The 18,595-nt window shown below is 35.3% G+C and overlaps 1 protein-coding gene across 4 annotated transcripts in view; it reads left to right on the forward strand.

The window, feature by feature from the left end:
- Positions 1-18,595, forward strand: part of Stard3nl (STARD3 N-terminal like) — a 69,386-nt gene that overhangs the window by 15,291 nt on the left and 35,500 nt on the right. For all 4 annotated transcript variants that reach the window (XR_013088945.1, XR_013088944.1, XM_076836286.1 and 1 more), the window contains exons 2-4: positions 13,046-13,325; positions 16,913-16,990; positions 17,543-17,620. Coding sequence is in view for 2 of the 4 variants with exons in the window: in XM_076836286.1 (XP_076692401.1) it covers positions 13,104-13,325; positions 16,913-16,990; positions 17,543-17,620 (378 nt within the window). In the remaining 2 variants the exon portion in view is untranslated. The remainder of the gene's footprint in view (positions 1-13,045; positions 13,326-16,912; positions 16,991-17,542; positions 17,621-18,595) is intronic.

Consider the following 18,595-nt stretch of genomic DNA (forward strand, 5'->3'; position numbering starts at 1 on the left):
TACCCTCTGAAAAGAAACTTTATATTTGCCATTTTGATCACTTTTAATTTTTTGTCAAAAGTCAAATTGCCATATAGATGTTGTTTGATTTCTGGGCTCCATTAATGTCCAATTGATCATTTATTGATCCTTAAGCTAGTACTACACTGTTTTGATTACTCAAATTTTATAAAAAGTCTTTAAGTTAGGTAGAGCTAACCCAGTTTTGTTATTCTTTTTAAAACTGCTTTGGATATGCACATTTCTTTGCATTTCTACATATATTTTAGAATTAGCTTTTCAATTTATATTAAAAATTTTTGGTAAGGTTATGATTATAATTGAGTTAAATCTCTTGATCAGTTTGGAGAAAGCTGATATTTTAATAATATGAAGTCTTCTAATTCATGAACATATTATATCTCAACACTTATTTTCATCTTCAGTTTTAACAATATCTTGCAATTTTCATTGTTGAAATTTTGCATATTTTTAATTGAATTTCTAACTTAGTGTTTTGATTTTAATGCCATTTCAAATACCCTCTACTGTCCCCTTTCTCTCTCTTATCTAGTTCCTTTCCATTTCCATCCCCCAGAATGAAGGATCTGGGAAACCAGTAAATCACAAAATCTGAAGTGAGCTCTTGTTAAAAATATATATTTTTAATATTAAGCAAAAGATCTATTGATGCACCATGGTGTATGTCATCATGGAGACCTGGGTGCAGTATTCTCTAATGAGGCAAAGAGATATAGAAAAGTGCAAGGAAGGAAAAGCAAAAACTTCACTGAGAAAGTGGCCTTTGAGTTAAGTTTTGTCCCATGAGTCAGAGCCATAGAGATAAGGAGAGTAGCATTCCAGGTGGAGAGACCAGTACAGGCATAAGTCAATGGTTTATGAGCATGTGATGCTTTTAGGGAACTGCTGGTGCTTTTTTGCATGGTGAAGTAGTTCTGGAGACAGAGGCAGAAGTACACCATGTGTTGGGTAAGGAGAGGATAAGTTATTTGAGCTGTACTTAAAACCATTTAATAAATGATGTCATAAGTTTAATTTCTTTCTCTAAAAAAGTTACTAGTGTTGGCTCAGTGCTGTTTTTTCTTTTTGTTTATTTTTGTATTAAATGTTTATCCATTTTCATTAGCACACCTATTTTATTTTATTTATTTTTATTTAGTGCTTAGGACCGAACCCAGCGCCTTGCACATGCTAGGTGAGCATTCTACTGTTGAGCAACAACCCCAGTCTTTGCTTTTTCTTTTTAATTGAACTAATGCCCTATTATTAGGAAATTTCCTAGTATAATTCAGATTTCTTATTTCTACTGATAAATGAAAAAAATTTCCCCATATTTCTAAAATGTCCTCCAAAGATTGGGTACACACCTCTCTCCTGCTTACCTCTTACTCCTGACTCTAGCTGTCAGTTGTCAGTTTCTTTGAGTTTGCCCTGTTGTAATTCTTACATAGTTATGTAATTCTCTTTACAAACCTGGAGACTGAGAAACTTGAAGTGCCATATGTTAAGAAAAGTGTGAATTAGTTACTTATGTGTAAATGAAGAGTTGTCTCACAAGTTCAAAACATACATGATTCCTCAGTTCAAATGAATTATAAGTTGTGTTCAGACATGCCTTTGGAATGCAGTGAAACATTTTAATAGGTAAACAAATATCTGGCTTCCTATTAAGTTGAATTTTATTTATGTGAGTTTTTAGTTTCATTCATATATGAATTATGTGATGTTTTAGTGATACATTCTAATATGTTGGTCATACCTATGGGAGCTTTTGTGAGGTTTAAATGACATACATATCTTAAGTACTCAGCACTGTGGCAGACACAATGAGCCTCAGTGTGAAGAAGCTATTCTCTTGTTATAATGTTAATCTATGGTATACAATGCTATATTAACAATATTATGTTAGTGTGTTGTGTTAGTTTATACTATTTCTTTGTTGTGATATATGATGTTGATGTTTTGTGCTTTGTGTTTTTGTTCATATAATGTCATATTATGTATGCTAACTTTATTTAATGATAAGTTAGCTTTTCCTTTCTCTTAAATGTTTTGTATCTGTATATACAGTCTGACTACGGTCCCTTTGCCAGTAATTCTTTGTTAGCTTTCTCAATTTTTATTTCTTGTATGGTACATTCTTTTCAGACTATTTAGTTCTTCTTAAAATAATTTATTATTTGCAGAGTGTTGACTTTGTTATTTATATATGTTTTACACAAATATAATTAGTGTAAAATATAATTTACACTTTTAAAATAACCTGTTATATAGAGCACTTGTATTTTGATTAACATCTCCCTCCCCAAATTAGGTTAATATTTACCCTTTTAAAAGACTAATTATTGGGTTTATTTGTTTATTTATTTATTTATTTTAATGGAAATGTTCATCAGTATACAGAAGTAGAAATTTTAACATAATGAATCACACCCATTCATTAGTGTCCATCAGTTTTTTATCTTTCTCATTTTGGATTTATTATTTGTACTCTATCTTTGATTTTTTGTTTTTATAGATTTTCTCATAGGATAGTTGTAGTTTTCTAACTTTATTATTTGTGCCCAATTTTTATTTAAAAAGTAAACTATCTTAAGGCAGTGGATTTTATAATAAGCCCAACTTAGATAGCTTTCTACCACTTTCACTACCATTAATTTTTAATAGTTTGTTGTTTGGGTTTTAATGTAGTAAGACCTAAGTTTTCAATTCTGCAAATATTTCAATAAAATTGACCCACATGCATTAAAAGTGGTTGGGAATCATAAATTTGTTAAATGTGGCCAACTAAATAATTCTAGTTGAGGAAAATTATTGATAATTATATGTACAATCATAGTAACATTGATTGATATTATGGTTTAGTTATATTCTTATTGTTATTTTATAATTATGTTGTATAGTAGATATTCTACATTTGAGATGATGGGACAAAATGGGTTAAATATTTTTTTCTCAGTAATTATTTTAGACAATATTGCTGTTATGTATTCCTGTTCTATGCACGGTTTGCCCCTTTTTCACATACTTATTGCAAGATTTATTGAATTTGAATTTTTTGGTAGTCTATGTTATGGTCAGTTTGTAAACATGATTTATTATCTCAATAGCTTATAGTTTATCTCTGTAAGGTTAAAAGTAATTATATTTTAAGAACTTCATAGTAGTAGTCAACTAATATAGGAGTTGTAGTTGGACACAATTTATTTATATATTTATTTTTATATGGTGCTGAGGATTGAACCCAGGGCCTTATACGTGCTAGGCGAGCGCTTTACTGCTGAGCCACAATCTCAGCCCCTTATATTTTTTAAATATAAAAAAAAGATTAAAAGAAGAGTAAACTAGCAGACCTTCCCATTGTATTATATAGCCTCTCATTTACTTAGCATTTGTCTTTCTTAGTTTGCAAAGAAGTGTTTTATATGTCTGTTCTTTCTTGGAAGATAGGTATTGAGACTGAATGATGAATATTAAATCTGAATTCAAATTTATTGTACTTGTCAGTTTTGGGGAATCTAAATGTTAGCTATCCTAGCCTAGTTAAAAAGATATAGTCAGAATTTTTAGAGCTCAATTATGCATCCTGAGTGTTTGCATGCTCTATATTAAAAATCTTTAGCTAAACTAGATACTTCCCCTCCCTTTCTTTTATTGCTATCCATTAATAGTCATACCCAAGTACTTGCAGGTCAGGTTTATAATAGGCAAATGTTTCATTACCATCGCACAGTCAAGTTTAGAGAGTATATCTTTGGTTTGAGTCTGTTAACTGTGGTCCACTAAGTAATTTCAGTTTAGAAATATTACTGATAATTACATGTAAGTTTATAAAGATATTGGGGGTATATTGGAGTGATGATTCATTATTCTGAAATCCTCTTTGGAATGTATTACTGCATATCATATATAGAATGTGCTAATATTTCATGACAGCTAAGGTTAGTGTCTGAATAATACCTCTAGTAGTTTCCAGAGAGCAGTTTTGTGCCTGATAATGCCATTGAGGGGCATCATAATACATCTAGATATCCTTCTCTTAAAAAGCTGCTTAGTGATACTACACTGGGGACCATTAGGAAGGCTCCCCCCGCCTTCTTTTCTTTTTTTTTTTTTTTTGGGTGGTCACATCCCCAGGCCCACTGGTGACTGTTAGGGTTTCAGTCCATCTCCTCCTTGTTGACTGGGAATCCTGATTTGCCAGCAGTCATGTGCATAACTCAGTGGAGAGCAGTTCTATTCATATTGACAGACATGTCTCAGTATCTGCAGGGAATACCTTGACTGCCATATGGACTAGATGTTTATTTAACCTGACCAGCATGTAGAATATATCAGTTTATAGAATTAGAAAAATCTTGTGGGAAGTATGCAGGGAATTATTGAATTAAATTGCAGTACAGATTTTAGAAATTTTTTTTAACATTATATTTAACTTGGGGTATGTATTAGTCAGCTTTTTATTACTGTGAAAAATAATTCAGGAAAACGACTTAGAGGAGGAATGATTTATTTGGGCTTATGGTTTTAGTCCACGGTTGATTAGCTTCATTGCTTTGGGCCTGAAATGAGGCAGAACATCATGGCAGAAGAGCATGGCAGAGGAAAGCTGTTAGTTCAGGGCAATCAGGAAATGGGTGGGAGTGTGGGGGCTGAGGATAAAAAATGTACCTTTCTAGGGCACACCTACAGTGATCCACTTTCTCCCTCTGTTCCCACTCCTACACTTTCTTCAACCTCCCAGTAATCCATTCAAATGATTAATACATCAAATGGCCTAATCCATTGATAAGGTTAGAGCCTTTGTAATCTAGTTAGTTCCTAGAAGCTCCACCTCTGCACAGTGTTGCCTTGGGACAAAGCCTTCAGTACATTAGACTTTGGGGAACATACATGGTGTAAAGGAAAACAAGACTGTTTTAAAATATCAGCATGATGGTTATATACAGTTTGCTAAAGGTTTGTTTGGTCTTGACTTATTTAAGCTTCCTCTAGTGTTTCCTAGTATGATAGTTCTTCAGCTTGGGAAGCTGGATTGTCATACAGATGCATCAACTCTCTAACTTTGCCCATGCCACAGCCTTTCTTTCCCCAGTGGTTACCTTTGAATAACCTTTTGTAAAGCAACTTTCTATCAACTCTTCATATTCCAGGGTAGAATGAGCATGCTTCATGGCATCAATTATGTGAAGAAGTTCAGGACATGAACCACACATTTTTATTTCTTCAGAACATCTTACCTACAGACTACCTTTGTGTGTTTTCAAAGTAGTGACAGCCTCCTATAAACAGACGTTAATGGAAGTAGGAATCACTGGTTGAATTTGACCTGTTGGTTTTCCGGGTCTTCTTAGGCCTGGCATGACATTCCTTATTTCATATTGGTACCCACAGGAGACATTTCTGTCTCAATGGGGTTTTTCCTTGATTGGCGGTCCCCCTCTCCCCACCATGTGCTTACTTTTTAAAGCATCTGATGTTTTTTCAGCTGTTATTCCTCTCATCCTGGCAATGTGTGTTTGTAATCCCTCATTATTCCCATCCCCCACATTTATATGCTTTATCTTAGAAACTGAGGACTTGAAATTGGACTTTTACCATCATAAACCAGATTTCATAACATGTGATGGTCCTTGCAAGAGGTAGCCAGCCCAGGGTGTTTTGTGCCTCCATTGAAACCCAGACCCAGAATAGAGTGGGCACAGCTGAGTCAACCCATGTTTTTAGGAACTCTCAAATCCCATGACTGCATCCCAGGGGCAATTTGAATACCTTTTACTATGTTGTCTATATCCTCGTAGGGTCTAAGGTGAAACGGGATGATAGAGAGGAAAGAGTCAAGTTTTAATCCTAAGATATATCTTAATATATATTAGGTAGATACATTCTTACAGTCCAGATAGGCCTCAATTGCTTTGCCTATAAAACAAGAATCAGAATAGATCAGGATGATAGGACTTAGTCTAAGTCCAAGTTGGAGGCCAAGTGGAGAGTATAAGACCCTTCTAAAGGCATTAGCAACTTGGTTTTATCATCATGGCCAGGGAATGCAGGCCTGGGGATTTTATATGTTTCGACTTTTCAGGAGAACCTGGGAATATGGGAAATATAATTATTTAAAATGTTAGCAATTAATTTAGGGTATAAGACTAAGCAAGACATGTCTCTAAGCCAAATATTCTGTATAGACTATTCTGATTTAAATATTTTCAATGCCTATTGTCTGACATTCTTTCTTGTAGCCCTATACTGTTCTGGCTGCTGCCAGAAGTAATATAGAGAAGACTGGGCAGTTGAGTTGACAGACTTGGCTGCCATTCAGTAGGAGCCTGCATTCCCTCTCTGCTCTTCTAGGAAGGCATGAGAGATTGTGGGACTTCTGTAAAATGGGAGTAAGTGGTACCTGCTGCACTGTAACTGCAGCTCTTTGCCAACTGGATATTTTCACTTCTGTGTAGAAGCAGATGAAACTGAAGTTTGGCTCAGCTTTGCACCCAGCAGAGGGACAAATGCAAGAAAAGATTTCATTTCGTTTGCTTGCATTTTCACACATGGGAAAGATATTATTGAAGAAGCCACCAGTACAGGTGGGATAGTTTTTCTCCAGTTACTAATAGTGTGGAATTAGTGAACGAGAACATAACAAAGAGTGGTGTATCCATTTTCTAAGTCCTGCTCAAGTGGCCTGGATAAGCCAATATTAGATAAGATCACCTATGCCTATGGTGTGGTGTGCCAGAAGAGAAAACTATGAAAAAGTAAAAATGAATTACATTTTTTGCTAATCAGAATATTCATTGTGAAAAAAGTAATATTCATAAATTAAGCATACACCTTTTTAAGGCTGGCTTTAACTAAATAACTGCAAGTCTTGTTTAGAACCCCTTTCGGAAAGCTGATAAAAGCAGTATTCCTTCTTTCTAGGAGAGTCAAGATAGTAAAGTCAATGTTTTAGACTTTGTGGGCCATGTACCCTTTGTTTCAACTATTCAGTCCTGCTGTCTGAGTGTGATAGCATCTGTAGACGGGTATGGCATTTTTGGGGGTGGGAGAGTACTGGGAATTGAACTCAAGGATGCTCAACCACTGAGCCACGTCCCTAGCCCTATTTTGTGTTTTATGAGTTGCTTAGCCCCTCACTTTTGCTGAAGCTGGCTTTGAACTCTTGATCCTCCTGCCGTAGCCTTCCGAGCCATTGGGATTTGTACAGGCCCATACAGATGGATGTGGCAGTGTTCTAATAAAATTTGATGTTTGAAAACAGACAGTTTTTAATATTTGACTTGCAACCTACTATTTGCTGATCCCTGGTTTAGAACATTGATAGCTATGTAGGATTGGAGTAGTAATCAGCAAATACATATTCACTTTCCCTCTTCTTTTATGGAACATACATCCCAGCTCTGCTCCCTTTGGATTTGGCCTTGGGAAAAACTATTGTGAGCAAGCACAGTGTGTTCAGAGACTAAATGTGCTTTCATAGCTTTTGCCATCTTTCATGATAAGAACTTGCTCCGGATCTTCCTAGTCCAAGGAAATTGACAAATCAATTAAGAGTACAGGGACCTGACCCAACACAGTTTGAGACCAAGCTCTGCTTCCTAGAGCTTGAAGCCCAGAGCTGCCTTATATGAGCTCAGTGTAGATCAGGTGAACTTCAGGCCACTTGTAGACTTAAGAGCTGAGAATAAATGTGGATTTTTTAAAATTGTTGAGCTTTGGATAGCAGGTTAATGCAATATAATTACAGAAATAACTGGCTGATAATTGTAACACAGAGGAGGATAGTTGTTATCCTTTGATGTTCAATAATTAAGACATAAGTCCCTTTTTCAAAAACCAAAACAACAAGAGGATTCTATTTCCTCACACAAAGCCCTTGACTTGCTGTGTCCCTTTTAGGCTCATCGAGAAACTAACTAGTCCTTTTTTATTTTATAATTCTCCACCCTATTCTCCACTCTTAGTACTTCCCCATAGTTGGAATAAATCCTGAATTGTAGATATAACATCCTATGTGTACACTAAATGGATGTGTAATACTGTTTTTAGAGAGGCAAAGCTTTCCTAAGCCAACACCAGGAAGATCTCAATACCAAGGACTGAATATTTAGCACTTCTGAAATGACATCTGGGAAAACATCCAAGCTCTTCCTCAGAAAGAAATAGTTGTAGTCTCCTAGCTTCAACATATTTTGAGGTCCTACTCTGTGCCGGGCTCTGAATTACATGCTAGATAGAATTTATTCAGTTTTACCTGTTTTGTTCCTGCTGTCTCTCATGTACTGGGCTGCTCCCTGGTTAGATGTAGGACCTTCAAGGAGTATGCCATTTAGCAGGAAAAGCAGCCCAGTAAATGGATAATTAAGGCCCACTGTGATAAGAAATACCACAAGTGGCACATCCATTGTTTTGATGGAGCAAAGAAAAGATGCACTTTATCTTGGGGATTACAATTTGAGGAGAATTCCAGAAGGAACTAAATTTCAGAAAGATACTCATACTGTATCTTTATGAAGGAAATGGGTAGGATGAAGTCCAGTAATCATGGAATAGAAATGGGCTTCAGCAATGATCCTTCTTTTTACATATTAAAAGAAAGCTCTCACAGCAGTGGGTGTTAGAATCACCTGGTTCAGCTGGCTGGGAGTTCATCAGAATCCACACGTGATACTGATAACAGGTGCACCCCCAAAAGCACATAATTTTGTTGCATTTAAAATAATCTGAACTAAAAGAATTCCAAGACACATTTTATGAACTCTTCTCAGATTTCCTTGATTTTGCCTCAAGAACCTTCAAATATTGGCTTTGTTGGACAGGTAACTATACTCCAGTAGATGGGTTTCCACCATCTGGACTAGCCAGTCTCATATCCAGAGTTTTTGCACCTTTCTGCAAGGCTTGAGTGAAAGGCCATACCCAGGAATGTGTGCACTGGTTTTTGAGAAGAACCAGATGAAGCAATCAGAAATGCAGTGTAGGTAACTTCCTTTAAGGAGAAATATGACTAAGGAAATAGGTCCCTGGAAGGAGCTCCCTTTCTCATAGACTGCTGTAAGGCATCGTTTCTCCATTTGGCTTCTCCGGAGATTCACCGTCTTTTCCCTTATCCTGCCCTTGACTTGCTGTGTCCCTTCCAGGCTTATAGAGAAACTAGTGCTTCTCCTCCTTCCTTGTTTCACTAATTTTTATACTCACTTATTTACCCTACTTTTTTAAAAATAAAATTTTAAAAGAATTTAGGCTAAGACATTCAATGTATGTACATTTAAGAAGAAATTTAAGTTGAGACATACTTGTAGTTACAAGTGTTCTAATTCAAGTCTATCAAAATGAAATAAGTCAGTAAAAAATCAAATCCAGTCTTATAAAGGACAATAACACAAAAACCAAGAGTTTCATATAGAACACAGATGAGTTGATATTTCCTTAGGTATTTTTGACCAATACTCCCTGTAGTTTTGAGTTCACAGTCTAATTTATGAGAATAAAGAAGATTGTTAAGCTTTTTCTTTGCTCCCATTTGCCCACAAGTCCCTACCAATTCCTCCAAGAAACTATCACTAGGAACCATTTTTATGGGGGTGGGAAGGAGAGGGAGCAAGTGGAGGTTGTTGATTTTGCTTACCTGCTATTGTGAACTTCAAGACACTCTGATAGGTGGCTTTTAGTCAGTTCACCAACAGTGCCAGAGACAGAGGTCAAAGATGGCCAAATGTTTCTAACTTTGATTAGTATGTTTGTAGCATGGGTCTATCAAACTAAGGACCCTCTTTTCTTATTTTCTCTTTTTAGTAGAAGTTTCTCTAAAACAAATTTATTTTTGAAATCTGCTCCATATTTTTTCATGACCTAGAACATCTACATTGTCACTATATGAAGACCGATTTGCTGCATTAAGTATAGTTAAATAAAAAAAGCAAAGGAAGCTTTCTTCCCCTTGTTCAATTTCCCTTTTTGTCAGAGAAAGATCAATTTGATGAGCCAGGTTGTGCAGAGCAATTTGTGCTTTGGGAAACTTTATTATTGAAGCTACTGCAAGTATCTGTAGCAGTTATACACACACATCTGAAAAATAATGCAGTAATTTTGCTTACCTGCTATTGTGAACTCCAAGACACTCTGATAAGTGGCTTTTAGTCAGTTCACCAGCAGTGTCGGAGACAGAGGTCAAAGATGGCCAGATGATTTTAACTTTGATTAGTATGTTTGTAGCAATTTATTTAATTACTTCAAACATGATTTATCTAATTACTTCCCTATTACTCATTTCCCAAGTCATGTGTATGCCATTGTGATGTTCTGCTTTGTTGGGTTTTATATTCATGAGTAGTGGGTTTTTGAAACAAGGAAGGACTGATACTAATAAAATAATCTTGAAAATAACTTTAAAAAGAGCCCTTAATTTGGATTGCAAATTTGTTAATGTTTTTACAAAATAGTGAACTTAAGAATTTAAATTTTTAAAATATGTTGCTAATAGATTATTAGATTGACTTAAGAATTATCTGGTTGCTTTATCTTATTAAAGAATATGTTGTTGCAGAAATATGCCTATTTTCATACAGGTTCAGTTCTAGAGGGCATATCAGCTATCCTTTTAAACTTCAAGTATGTGTTTCATCACAAAAAACACTATTTACACTCATTCATTTTGACTTACTATTACAGAGTTAAGTCACTAGAAGTCTGACAGGCAAGGTTTTCTTTTCTTTTTTAAGTTAGCTGCCTTATGGGGAATATGCCATAGGCCATTGATAGTCCTTTTACTGGGATGCTTTTCATAGTATCCAGACAAATCATGTAGATGTACTTAACGTTTTTGGAACTTTATATTTTCTGTATACAAGGTGCAAAAGTAAACTCCCACTGAGCTTTTCAAAATGCTTTGCTGATTTGCTGATTCTGAGGAGGCAAAGTGAATAAACAAGATACTGTTATCTTGTTTATTAATGTTGGCTAAATTAGGGGAAATTAAGGAGAAGGACTCCATAGTATCCTGGAGATTTCTATTCAAGAGCCTAACAAAATGACAATTGAATTTATTCCTGCTGTTATAAATGTAGTATGTTCAAATTAAGAAATTTGAAGAATGTAGAAACAGTAAAAAGAAGAGGAAAATACAGTATCATCAGGCAGAGGTAATCATTACTAACATCTTATATATTTTGTATGTACATTCTTTAAAGAATTTGGTTTAGGTGTATTTTACAGTCATAAACATACTACATGTTTGTATTCCATTTAGTGTTAGATTTTTATTAAGTTATCACCCAAACATTTTTCTAAGTCCTTACAAATGCTTCATAACCATTAAAATCTGTCTACTATGGCTACCATGATTTATCTAATTCCCTATTATTAGATATTTAGATCATTTTCTAATTTATACTACTATAGATATAAAGTATTTTAAGAGATTTTTGTTGAAATATAATACAGTTTATGTACTTATACATAAGTGTAAAGCATTTTGAAATTTTCACCAGTCAACATGTCACTGAAACTGTCTGTATCAGTAAATTATCTCTTAACTGAACACACCCATGTTACCACTACTAAATCAAGAGATAGAACTTTAGCAAGTCCCCTAAATGCACTCCTGCACTGTACCCTGCAATCATCATTCCCTTCCTCTTGCTCCAAGGTAACTAACTACTAACTTGACTCATAATATATCAATTTTTCTTTGAATGTCTTTAGTTTAAATAATTTCCTTTAAAATTTTCAGAAGTAGAGTATGAATATTTAAAAAATATTAGTTAATATAATCAATAATTTTTATAAAAATATCAAATCATTTTTCCACCATATTATATACATAATGCAAAGGATTATTTTTTCCTGCATGTGGGAAGGAAGAAAGATCAGGCTCGATGTTAAAGAGACAACATTCTGGACAGGGAATAAGACCAAATGAGACCATATTGCTTTGGAGAAATCTCAGCAGTCTGCTTCCAACTTCTGTTACCCAGCTAGAAGATGCTTCTCTTTTTCTGGACATAGCTAATCATGGCACATTTAAAAAGATGAGCATGGTAAGCTATACTGGTTCTTAATGCTTCTGGACACAAATAACATATGAACATCTACCCACATTCATGGCCAAAGAAAAGCACATGAGTTCAGTAGGTCATAGAGTCCATATATCCTCATACAAGGAGAGGTATTATAGGAAGAGAAAGAGAAACATTTGGCAAACAATCATACTATCCAAACAATCATACTATCCACTATATCTTTCATTGAGGAAGTTAGATTGTTTAGATTATTCATCTTTTTATAATAAGATTTTTCATCTTATTATCAAAATACTTCCTGGTCTTGGGGAACCTGCATTTCTACATAGGGCTATACCTTCTGTAATCATTAATTGGGTGGTTACATACTGTTGAACTTTTGAGGGTTGAACTTTTGGGGGCACAAACAACTCTTCCAAGAAGAGGACCAGAAACACATGTTCATTAAGAGGTAATGGGGAAATGCTATGTTTATTAAGCACTTCAGGTTAAAAAAAAAATCTTCATTAGGAAACAAGGTTTTCCTTTGTTTGTGTTTTTTTTCTTTTTTAGTAGCTGAAAGCTTATATGTTCTGCTTATGTGTGCAAGCAAATGTTCAGTAAATGGTTTCCTAGTTCATAGGCAGTGACACTTGCAGGACAGTGGAGGTCTTCTCCCTGGCACAGCAAAAGAGCTGGCTTGATGTTTTCAGCTTTCACAAGACATTTGCTTCAGGTTATCAGGATTGACTTTTTGTTATGGTTAACACCCTTTCCTATCATAAATTTGTGTTCTTCTTTATTGCATTCTTCTCGATTTTTTCCATAGCAGATATTTTGTGGTGTTGAGAACATTAAGTATTGCTAATTTCATGTTCACTTTGTCTTTATTAAAACATGAATACCTTCTATCAGGACCCTCTGCTGCTCAATTAGACAGTCTCACAGTCATGAGGGTAGCGTGCTTGTACTAGGTAAAATATAATACAGTTTATGTACTTATACATTGATTTAACATGATGTCTCTCTTTCGTTTCCCAAAGGTCTCTTCTCTCTAGGGATGGTGAAGTTGGGAAAAGGTTCCTTTAACCCTTCTCCTGGATGAACCACCTGCCAGACATGGAGAATACACTCACTGGGAGCCAGAGCTCCCATGCTTCTCTGCGCGAAGTCCACTCCATCAACCCCACACAACTCATGGCCAGGATCGAGTCCTATGAAGGAAGGGAAAAGAAAGGCATATCCGATGTCAGGAGGACTTTCTGTTTGTTTGTCACCTTTGACCTCTTATTTGTAACATTACTGTGGATAATAGAGTTAAATGTAAGTTGATTTTTTTTTCATGACTTGTATAAGAAATGACTCCAGAAACAAAAATGTATTCTTCAAATAAACTTTTTATGTATCATTTAGTGAATTTCATCTTTTTCCAGATGATGCATCATTGCTCCTCTCCATCAGATTGAGATCTTATTCTTTAGTATCATTGTTTGAAACAAATGAGTAAATTTAAAGCTCACTTTGGCTTTTTGAAATTTGAATTCCTAGTGTTTTGCTCAATAATAAGAGTTGACAAACTTTAGGCTGTGGGATAAATTCAGTTGGCATGTCTTAGCAAAGTTTTGTTGGAACACAGCTATGCCCATTTGTTTATATATGCCTATGGTTTGACTTTGTGTGTAAGTAGTTGGGTTAAGTAGTTAAGCCAGAGACCTTCTGGCCTAAGAGCAAAAATAATTATTTCCTAGACCTTTTCAGAATGAATTCACCAACTTCTCCTCAAAAATACACAAAATGCTTCTGAAATGTTTTAGCTATTACATCTATTTTTCTAGTGCCATTGCTGCAGATTTTGTGTATTTTTTTTCAGAGATCACTTTTTCATATTATATCAAGTAACTTTTCTTAGAGGCACTTGGACATATGCAATTATATTACCAAATAATTGCCTCCACCAGTGTTGCCTGTTAAAAATGTAATGCACAATTTAAAGCATATAATTTAAGATTCTATAGTTGTTACAGTAATAAAAGTTAAAGTAAACAAGAGAAATTCATTATAATTACATATTTTATTTAACCTGATGTGCCTGTTTTCTCCCAAAGTCCTGGGTCAGATTGATTACATTTTTCCCCAACTAACAGTGGGTTCTTCCTGAAGGCTTCCCTCTCAGCAACACTCTTGCCTTCATCAACACAACTCATTGATTGCATTCATCAGCCACTCTTGCTTCCTTTTGCTCCCAGAATGTAACAGGCTCCTTTTTGTTTTGGGTCCTCTATACTAGTAGTTTCCTCTGTATGAGGAATAGATAAATTCCTTTATTTAATAAATAAATTCCTTTATTCTTTTGTAGATTCTGATATCCTATCATTCTGAAGTCAGTTTAAATGTCACCATCATTCTGTCAGACTGTCCTGCTTCTGTTTTCTGTATAGTACTTATTTTCTTACTTGTCCTCTCTCCTGCCTTGCTAGAATGCACGCTAATGAAGACAGAGATATTGTTTTGTTTTCAGAAGTTTCTTTAATTAAAACAGTGAGTGTCTGGTACTCCATGGGTGCCCAGCAAATATTTAACAAATGGACAAAGATCATTGTGGTAGTGGTGTGTAGCTTGATTACATTAGTGGCAGGTTAGCACTATAAAACACTAACTCAGGAGCTGTTGAAAGAATGCTATTTGAGGTTGTGTGAGTAGGAGGGAAGAGCTCACCTGAGAAGCAGAAGACTTGCTGACAGTCTGATTTTATCCTCCCTAGTAACCAAAGATGACTCTCAACTTTTTAATGATGGACTTAGAAATTGTCCCTGTGCCAAAATGCTTGGGACCAGAAATTTCAGATTTTGTATTTAAAATTTCTCAGTATTTTCTTATATATAATGAGATATCTTGGGGTTGAGACAAATTCTAAACACAAAATTTATTCATATGTACTTTATATACATCCTGAAGGTAATTTTGTACTGTTTTTTGAGGGCCTGCATTTGGGATGAGAGATCAAATGTGGAATTTTCCACTTGTGGTGAGAATGCCAGTGCTCAAAATGTTTCACATTTTGTAGCATTTCAGATTTTATATCTTTGAATGAAGAATGGTCAGTTTGAACCAGAAAGAATTTGATTTGGTGTGCAACTATAGTCAGTCAATTTGACATACCTAGAGCTAGACAAAGATTGTGAAATTAGGATTTAGGGTGTAAGTTAAGGTTTTAGGTAATTAATCCTAAATATCTTATTGAAAAACACAAAGTCAGGCTCTTTTTTAAAGTGAGAAGATACCAGAGGAAAACTTTTTCTACTGGCAAAACCATGCTGACAACTTTGATTCCTGCTGTCTTGGGAACAGAAGCGGAGTGAGGGGGTGGTCACAGTGGTAGAGAACCCTCTTTGCCATGGACTAATCAGAATAATTATTCTCTTAATATTCTGTATATTGGAATGTTTCCTTAGTTTGGAGAGACAAAGCAATGTAAATAGATGGTCGGTTAGTCTTTAGTGATTTTTCCTTGTGACCAGGCTTTCAGTTCTTTTTATTTATAGAAATTTATAGCCAAGCAGGTACAAAATCAATTTGTACTAATTTTAGAAACCTAAAACTCCTTCAGGTATTTTAAGGTACAGAATAGTATTTATGGTTTGTTTTCACTTGGATAACAAATACAAATCCATGAAAAGGTAGTTAAGCTAAGACCACCCTTTCCTTGTGACATTTTAATTTAACAAATTAGGGAATCTTGCAAAGGTATTCCTTGTTCTTTCCCTCTTATCCAATTGCCTGGTCAATTGCACTTTGTTTTGTCCTTTTTCAGTGCATCTCTATTTGTTTGCCAGGACTTTGTTCAGAATTAGAAGCTTGAAGTTAATGTTTCATATCACATTCCTTCTGACTAGGCTGGTCCATGGGCTCTCACCATTAAGAGAGTCTGTATGGTACTCTGTCCATGGCCTGTCATATGTCCCTTTACTTGATTTATATATATATATATATATATTTTTTTTTCCTTTTACTGTAACTGTCACATGTTTCCAATTTTGTTATCCAAGTTATATATGTAAATTGATGAGTAGAGAATTTTATTTTTTATTGTTTTTTTTTTAGTTACACATGACACTAGAATCCACTTTGATATAATTGTATAAACATGGAATATATCTTATTTTAGTTAGGATCCCATTCTTGTACATGTACATCATGATGGGATTCACTGTGGTGTTCCCATATATGTACATGGAAAAATTATGTCAGATTCTCCACTGTCTTTCCTTTTCCTATCCCCTCCATTTCCCTTTGTCTAATCTATTGAACTTCTGTTATTCCTCCCCCCATCCCCGACTTAATTGTGAGTTACCCTCCACATATCAGCAGAAACATTTGACCTTTAGTTTTTGACTTATTTCACTTAGCATGAAGAGTTTAGAATTTTAAAATGCCAGGAGCAAAATAAAAAGATTAAAAAAATAAGGAGAATTTTTATACTTCTCTTATGTGTCTTGCTAATTGTCCTCATTTATGTTTGCTGTAAGATCATGGGAGCCTGAGCCTTCCAGAACCTAAAACTATTGGTCTTCAAGTGAAGAAGGCTTGAATAAATGTGCCTTCTTTAAAAGCATGTATGTATATATATGCTTGAAGACTTTATTTTAAAAGAGAAAATATGATTTTTAATATTTTAGTATTTAAAATATGAATTGCAAAGTCATTGCTCCTTATTGTACATTTATATCTTTTGCATGAATGAACTCTGAAAAAGTGGGAAGTGCTGATCAGCCTTTTAAAATCATGAGGCTTCTTTTCTTCAAAACATTTCTGGGTTCAAGACTGGTAGGAAAGTATATAGGAAACCTCACTCTTGTTTCATTTTCTCAAGTAAATCACTCTTTGTTTTTGCTTTTTACTCCTTTTCCTAGGTAAATGGAGGCATTGAGAACACATTAGAGAAGGAGGTGGTACAATATGACTACTACTCATCTTATTTTGATATATTTGTGAGTATTTTCTTTTATAACTCCTTACAAATAGAATGACAACAAAAGACAATTTTTCTTAAATAGGCCTAAAATTTGATGCCATGTTTTTCTACCTTGAATGTAAACTGTATTCCTTTTCCCTGAATTACTCACTAAGGAAGTGTCTAATCATTGCAAGGAAAGAAAAAAAAAAAAGAGTGATAGATAGAGAGGGCAGAAGGAATCATTCTCATGTTCTAAATGAGAGCACACAGCTCAAGTAGAACCTTTTGACATGTTCTAGCCACTGAAAGGCAAATTCACCTGCTTTCATGATAGCCTGATAAAAATGCTATTTCTTTTCTAGATTGCTCCTTTATGTTAAGGAGAAATTAATCTGACACCTTACTTCGGTTACTTTACTTGAGGATCTCGGGTAGGCAGTCCCACATGCTGGTCTAGGAGTCAGTGCCCATTTGGGGCAATCTGCAATTGCACTAGAATGGTGTATTTAAAATATGTATTTTAAAATATATTTTATTATATGTATTTTAAATAACTTGCCTTCTTTACCTTTGTTTTTTGGTCCAGCTTTTGGCAGTTTTTCGATTTAAAGTGCTGATACTCGCATATGCTGTATGCAGACTGCGCCATTGGTGGGCAATAGCGGTGAGTGTGCCATGATGAGCTGGTCATCTCCTCTAGGGTTCTGACCAGGGCCTGTGCACAACAAGCCCGAGTTGGGAGAAGAGATGTGGTTTTAACCAGACAGAATTTCACTAGCAAATTTCACTAATTCTTCCTGAGTCCCTTTCCTCCCTGGCTTTAGTAGGTTTAATTCTCCAGGTCTTCTTTCTAATGTTAAAGAGTAATCAGGTTCATTTCTAAGATGCTGAGTCAAATGAGGACTCTGGAGGTCCAAGAATGATGATTGGCCAAACATCCATCTACCCTGTTTCATGTTGCCGAAGAGATAAAAACAGGATCCTCTGTCCCAGAAATATTTAGAAAATTCTTTTGTTAAAACTGCCTAGATTTTTAAAGATTTGATCTCTATTTATTTTGATAATCACTGTCCTCCTCCTTTACCCACTTCCCCCATTCTGGAAGAAGAAGCTTCTAAGCTCATTTCTGTTCCCCCTAGCTTCATGAGAACAGTGATATTTTTACTTATCTCTTTCCTAGCTTTTAGCACAAAGCTTGGACACATGGTATTCATCATCAGTAAACATTAAGGGATTAAAAGAATTAGAAGCAATTCTGCCTGGATGTTTTTTGCCATTTCCACAGATGTTCTGAATACATTGGGGGTGAGGGGCAAGAGAATGTTGAATCTTCCAAGCTGGAGAGAACTGCATAGGAATATCCCAAAACCCTGCTGTTTGAGGGCTCTAGCTTGTCCTCGTGGGAATAGGAGCTATGCTGCCTTCTGCAGACTAAGTACCAGGGCCATATCTGCCTGGGTCATTTCCTCTTAACATTCCCATCGTCACATGATGGAGGTCAGAACCTACATTAATCCAGAAGCTCTCATTTGAGGGATGTAGTGGACAGTCTAGGCACACTTGATTCCCAAATACTCTAGCTCATGTCACACTACCTGTGATGATCGCATATTCCAATTTTAACAGCCCCATAGAAATG

The sequence above is a fragment of the Callospermophilus lateralis genome, chromosome 1, assembly GCF_048772815.1.
Source record: "Callospermophilus lateralis isolate mCalLat2 chromosome 1, mCalLat2.hap1, whole genome shotgun sequence".
Classification (NCBI taxonomy): domain Eukaryota; kingdom Metazoa; phylum Chordata; class Mammalia; order Rodentia; family Sciuridae; genus Callospermophilus; species Callospermophilus lateralis.